This window comes from Neophocaena asiaeorientalis, unplaced genomic scaffold, assembly GCF_003031525.2.
Source record: "Neophocaena asiaeorientalis asiaeorientalis breed wild unplaced genomic scaffold, Neophocaena_asiaeorientalis_V1.1 scaffold1044, whole genome shotgun sequence".
Lineage (NCBI taxonomy): Eukaryota > Metazoa > Chordata > Mammalia > Artiodactyla > Phocoenidae > Neophocaena > Neophocaena asiaeorientalis.
In genome coordinates, this window is record NW_020174045.1 from 161,142 (window position 1) to 167,781 (window position 6,640).

General features: G+C 50.0%; 1 protein-coding gene across 1 annotated transcript in view; it reads left to right on the plus strand.

The window, feature by feature from the left end:
• The first annotated feature begins 6 nt into the window (after positions 1 to 6).
• PFKP (phosphofructokinase, platelet) overlaps positions 7 to 6,640 on the plus strand; it is a 75,983-nt gene continuing 69,349 nt past the window's right edge. Inside the window, exon 1 of the mRNA XM_024753914.1 lies at positions 7 to 148. Within this exon, the coding sequence (XP_024609682.1) occupies positions 34 to 148 (115 nt within the window). The 5' untranslated portion in view covers positions 7 to 33. The remainder of the gene's footprint in view (positions 149 to 6,640) is intronic.

Sequence of the window (6,640 nt, forward strand, 5' to 3'; positions counted from 1 at the left end):
ACCCTCCCGAGCACGATCTCTGGCCTGCTCGCCATGGGCGACCACGACGTCTCCCCGAACCCCAAGGGCTCCTTCCGGAAGTTCCTGGAGCAACTCTCCGGTGCCGGCAAAGCCATAGGCGTGCTGACCAGCGGCGGGGAGGCCCAAGGTGAGGAGCAGGGACCAGAGAGAAAGGATGAGGCTCCAGGGAGAAGAGATGGGGGAAGCAAAGAGAAGAGAGGAGGAGAGCGGGTACCGGGGATAAGAGAAGGGTGGGGGAGAAGGCCACGTCACCCACTCCCTACCCCCAATGTCTTGGAAAAATCCGCTGGGTCCCTGCGACGGGTCGGCAGCCTCGCGACCCCCGCGCGGCGCGGGCGGCGTCCCCGCTGCTGTCCGGCGGGACGCGGCGGGGGACGCACGGGGTTCCCTGCCCGGGGTTGCCCGGCGGCCCGGCACCACCTCGCGTTTCCGCTGGGAAATTTTAAAAACGGTTCTCCTCCGCTCTAATCTCTTGTCCCCTTCCGGCTCGTCACCAAACTGAAAGCTGAAATGGGTCACTGGGCCCTCCCCGCCAGCCTCCCCTGGATGGGAAGGAACAGGAAGCGGGGACTCCGGGGCGTCACCAGCCCCGCAAGCGCGGACTCCAGCAACCGCCCCCCACCCCCAAGCGTGGAAGCTGATTTCGGGGAGAAGGGGACCCAGGCTCGGTGCCCACGGACACACGAAGAGAATATTTCAATGTAAAGCGAGGGTGACACAGACGTGCCCCGGGTCCCTAGCGCTGGGCGCACATGGGGACGCAGGGGTGCCCAGACGCTGGGGTTTCCTGATGCCGGTGAATACCTGGGTGGGGCGACCCAACCGCTAGAAAGTAGCAGGGCTGTGCTCAGGCGGCTGCGTCCTTGGAGCCTGAGGATCGCAGGCCGGAGACGCCTCTCGAGCTAGGTTTTGGTTTTTATTTTACCTTCTTCCTCCTGTCCCGGATGAGTTGAAAGGCCCTGATGCCTCATTTTCACCACACACGGTGCAGGGATGCTTAAGTGTTGGGCCAGGCGCCCTCGCCTGCCGCCCACCGTGCCCGTGACCTTCCCTTCGCCCTTGAGCCGGGCGGGGCCTGGGGGGTGCGGCAAGTGGGGCGCTGAGGCTGCAGCCCCGCCCGCCGCGGGCGCGTACGTGATGCCTGGCCAGTCACCGCCCGTGCGCCCCGCGCCCTCTACCCTGGGCACCCCGCCTGCGGCGGGCAGGAGGCATGGGGGTCCCCGGCACGTGGGTCCCTTGGAAGCCCCTCCCTGTCCTACTGAAGGTGGCGCTCGCGACATCAGTCACTGTCGAAGCCCCACAAGCCTGCCTTTGCGTCAGCGCGAGGCAGGGCTGGTCTAATTTGGTATTCTAGTAAAGTGGCCCCTGGTATAAACATTGAAGAGAGAAAATGTTGTGATATAAACAAGGCTGGGGTTGGGGAAGTGGCAGAGTGAAATAGATGACATCGCCCAAGTTACTTAAATGATGTGCCGGATGGGGTCTGGCGGGGTCGGGGTGGGGCTGAGAGAAGCTTCCCCTTCAAAGGGCTTCAAAAGCACGTGCCTCTGGAGAAGTGGGCTAGCCCAAATTAGGAAGCATCTTAAGTGACTCTTACTCCGGTCTTGGAAAGAGAATAAATTGTTGGCACAGGAAGAGGAACTGGTCTCTTAACCCTCCAGGCTTCAAGGTCAGAGTTTCAAGGTCATTTTAGAATTAAGGTGCTCTGTCTGTTGAAAAAAATATAGGTCACTCTTTTGAGTTCCTGTCCAAAAGTCTTCTCAAATACCTGGTAGCTGGTGCAAAGGCAACTGAGGTAATGATGCAATAGACAGAACCAGCATTTTTTCTGCTACTGATACTTAACCTGCTACTTATCTCTGCAACTTGTTTGCAGTTATGAAAAATAGAGGTGAGTAAGTCCACACCTCTTCTTGTCAGTGGAAAAGATACTTTGAGAATCAAAATTATATGAGAACGTGGCTTGGTCAGTGTATTGTCAGGTTAAAGGGAAATCGCCTGATGCTCCGAACTGACACATCTGGGCCGTCCCTGGAGAGCCGACCATGGCCGGGCATCTGGGCATTTTCCCTCAGGCAGAGCTGAGGCTGTAGTCTCCATTTCTTCTTGGACTTCATGCCAAGAGCCACCTCCTCTCTTGATCCTACCTGAGACCTGACTGAACAGTTGAATGCATTTCTTTCCAAGAAAGTTCACCTTAAGATGTGCACCCAGGGGCCGGTCTCGGCAGGCAGCAGCAGACTTACAGCCCCTTGGAGGAGGTTATTCCTAGAGATGCTGTCATTTATACCCCTATCCTTTTACCATCTTATCTTGACTCTAAATGGTATCAGTGCTTGATTTTCCCTGGGATAAGAGAGTTTTGCTCACAGCTAATAAAGACCAAGGAGAATAATCACAAGTCTTAATTTCAGGATAGTTTTCTAATCAGATGTGAAATTATGGTAAAATTTCATGTTGAGATGACTATAGCTTCTAGTTATTGAGCTCACTTGATGTTCTAGAAGCTTTATGGTTCTTATCTCCAGGTCTGATTACCTGGCTCCAAGACACACACATCTTCATTTCAGAGGTGACAAGAGAGGCTCAAGGGGAGAGAAGTAACCTCATTAAGGTGGCAGGCTCATAGGTGGCCCATGGTAGGATTTAAATGAAGTTCTGTGAGGTCTCAACCCCAAACACTTTTCAGTAAGCCCTGCTTTTACAGTTGTAACAACTAATTAATACTCAGAGGAGCAAAGCCGGGTTTGCTCAAAAGTACGCAGATGATGTTTTTTCATAACACCAGAATTTTATCTGGTAAGGCGGGTGGCATTTTCTTTCCATTTTTCAGATTAAGAAATCAAGAAGTATTTAAATAATTTGCCCCAAATCAAGTATTTTTTTAATCAAATTAGAGACAAAAACCTTAAAATTTTTTAAAAACTCAAGTGGAATTTAAGATTGTGCTTTACAAATTACATTGGAAAACAGGACCACTGTGTGAAATTCCTCATACTAAAAATGCATAAACTATTTAATTGGTATAAAATGCCTTAATGATTTCTTCATTAACTAAGTTAATGAAGAGGTAAAATATAATCATCGAAAACAAATAATGAACCTAAAATTTCAGATAGATATTTAAACATGAGACAATAGCTGCCCTACTTACTAGTCAAAAGAAATGGAAGTATTACATAGATTATACAGATGATTTTTACACAGCTTTGAAAACAGAAAACGCGTTTGTACGGTAAGAGCATTGGGGTGGCTAAATTGATGTAACACCTGATACCAAAGTGATGAAATGCTTGTTTTCCAGTGGAATTTGTATAATATGATTATTGAACAAAATGAAAATCCCCCAGCTTATATTCCTGAATCCCCCAACACTATGGCATACGCCAAAAATGACTCATTGCCTTAGACACAAATTGAGGGCCTCTGGAGGGCCTAGTGCAGCTGAGAATGCACAGAAATGGACCCAGAGGGTAGTCTGAACAGGAAAGCTGAGTCCTGTTTGGCCTGTGGCAAAGTAAGCATGAAGACATTGTTTGCAGAAAGCTCATGTAGATGGAGTCTGTATAAGCCTTTCCACTAATAGGAAGAATTAGCCATAGGAAAGAATGAAATAATGCCATTTGCAGCAACATGGATGGACCTAGAGAGTAGCATACTAAGTACAGTAGGTCAGACAGAAAAAGATAAATATCATATGATATCACTCATATGTGGAATTAATTTTTTTAAAAAAATGACATAAATGAACTTATTTGAGAAACAGAAACAGACTCAGATTTAGAAAACAAACTTATGGTGACCAAAGGGGAAACGTGGAGGCGGGGGGAGGGATAAAGTAGGAGTTTGGGATTAACACACTACTATATATAAAATAGAGAACCAACAGGAACCTGCTGTATAGCACAGGGAACTCTACTCAACACTCTGTAATGACCTATATGGGAAAAGAATCTGAAAAAGAACGGATATATGTATATGTATAACTGATACAGTTTTCTGTACACCTGAAACTAACACAACATTGTAAATCAACTACACTCCAATAAAATTTAAAAAAAAAAAGAGTGGCTAACATCGAGTGAACATTTGCTTTTAGCAGTAGGCACTAATGCTTCCACACTGGCTCACCTGCTTCACGCACGAGCAAGTGAGCTTTGAGGTGAACTGGCCAGGCTACAGGCTGCGGTGAGAAGGGGTGGCCCAGGACACATGTCCGTTCACCAGGGTGTGCCTCAGCCCGGTACGGGGCACTCGGCAGGTACCCAGATGTTTGCTGAATGTCTCCCTCCTGGGATCTCACTGAGTGTGGACCACTTCCTTCTGCGAAATGGTGGGCGACTAGATGTTCTGGCTGTCTTTTCTCATGAAGTCTTTTTTTTAATATGCTTTATAAAAATTAATTAACTTATTATTTACTTTTGGTTGAATTGGGTCTTTGTTGCTGCATGCGGGCTTTCTCTAGTTGCAGCGAGCGGGGGGCTACTCTTCGTTACGGTGCGCGGGCTTCTCATTGCAGTGGCTTCTCTTGTTGTGGAGCACAGGCTCTAAGCGCGTGGGCTTCAATGGTTGTGGCGCTTGGGCTTTGTTGTTCCGCGGCATGTGGGATCTTCCCGGACCAGAGCTCGAACCCGTGTCCCCTGCATTGGCAGGTGGGTTTTTAACCACTGTGCCACCAGGGAAGCTCTCTCATGAAGTCATTTTAACGAATTAAACCTTCACTAATCAAAAGCACTCTTTTTTTTTTTTGGCTCCGCCGAGTGGCTTGCAGGATCTCAGTTCCCCCGAGCAGGGATTGAAACCGGGCCAGGGCAGTGAAAGCCTGGAATCCTAACCTCTAGGCCACCAGGGAACTCCCACACAAAAGCATTCTTTTATCTGCAGAGCTGTATCTGGGAACAACTAATGTCTCCAGATAAGAACTTAAAAACCGTCCTCAGAAATGTGAAGTACTAGTCAACCAGAGCTGGATGCTGGTTGGTTTTCCCCTGAACACGTGTTTCTTGAGCACAGCATCTGGGCCCTGCTTGGGTGGGTTCCTTCCATGCCCACCCAAAACTTTGAGGGCCTGAGAGCCCAGTAAGATGAGAACAGTGGGCATCTCACCTCACACAGCTCTGGGGCCCTTCCTGCCCTGGCTCTGAGCACTTACATTCTGTAATGGGAACTTTCCCACTGAAAATGTAATCCTTAATTTAGCAAAAATTATTGGGTCCAGGAGGCCGTGCACTAGAATGTTAGTGTTCATCCCATGGGTACCGTGGAAAATCCATGCAATTGCACCCTTTTCTAGGAGTGCAAATAGCGCTGTGTGACACACTTAGATGACCTTTAGAAACTAGACATTTTGTCATCTTTCCAAAAAAGCATGTTTTCGCCCTCGGTTCCAGAAAACTAAAAGCTTTGATACAGGACTCAAACCTTTTATCCGGGAGAATTGGGGCTGTGTGAACACGGGTCTGATGGGGTGCCAGGAGCAGTTACAGTAGAAATATGGGGATAGGGTAGTGACATGTTACAGGCAGACATAAGGGCACAGATGTATACCCGCCATGACTGCAATCATGTTGGAAGGTGTCTTTGCGTATGTTAAGAAAAGAGCTGAGTCACCTTTTCGAGTTATTCTTTGCAGCGAGCTCTGTATGGTGGTGTATTTTATTTGTGAGAAAGCACCTTCCGGGGCCCCGGTTTCCTCCCACCCTCTCTTCCGCATGTCTTCACCACCCCACGCTTAGGGTGTTGGGAATCACAGACGTTGTGCTGTCAGGACAAGAGGCAGCATAGTGCATGGCCGAGTGGCGTCGTGAGCACGAAGGGACTTCCTTACAGGGTCTGGCTCTGCTCTCCAGTCCTGGTGGGACAGGACCTGCAACTGTTGGTTTGCAACACGAAGTGGAATCACACAATCCCTGTCTTCTCCCCCCTCTTTTTTTCTCCCCTTCCCCTTCCCCCCCTTCCCCTGCCCCTAAGACAACCTTGAGTCTCAAGCAGGACCTGCTGGAGAGAAAAGGCAGCACTACTCAGGCCCAGGGAGGCCCTGCTGCCCCTGAGGGCCCTCAGCTTCCTTCTTTATCCTGGATGCAGACAGCTGCCTGAGGATCTGGCTGAGATGTAGATTCTGATTCTGTGGGTCCAGGGAAGGCCTGACAGTCACACCGCAGCGACGGGTCCCTGTGGTCGGCCGAGGACCTAGCTGGAGTCCTGGGTCCAGGTGGCGGTTCAGACCATCTGATGTTTCCTGTGATGGTTTTCTGGTGAGGATTCTGACGGGGAGATCAGTGAATGGAGGCCTCTTGTGTAAAGGTGTGAGCAAGTGGTCGGGCCAGGGTTCTTTTGATTACAAGTGTTGAAGGCTGGCCAGGGGGACCTCGAGCTGCCATCCCTCCTTATTTTTTCAGCTCTGGTCGAATATTCTCAGGCTTTGTTTTCTCTCTCGTTAAATCATCCCCCAGATGAGTGACGGCCTCCTCGGCCTGCCTTAGGCTGACGGTGGAGCCCTTTCTCCCAGGGACGGCCCCCCCACCTGCCATGGGAGGGGGAAGGAATGACCGGCAGGAAATAGCCAGGAGCAGGCAGGGCTGGGAGAGAGCGGCTGGGCCAGTGTGGGGGGCGGGGCCGG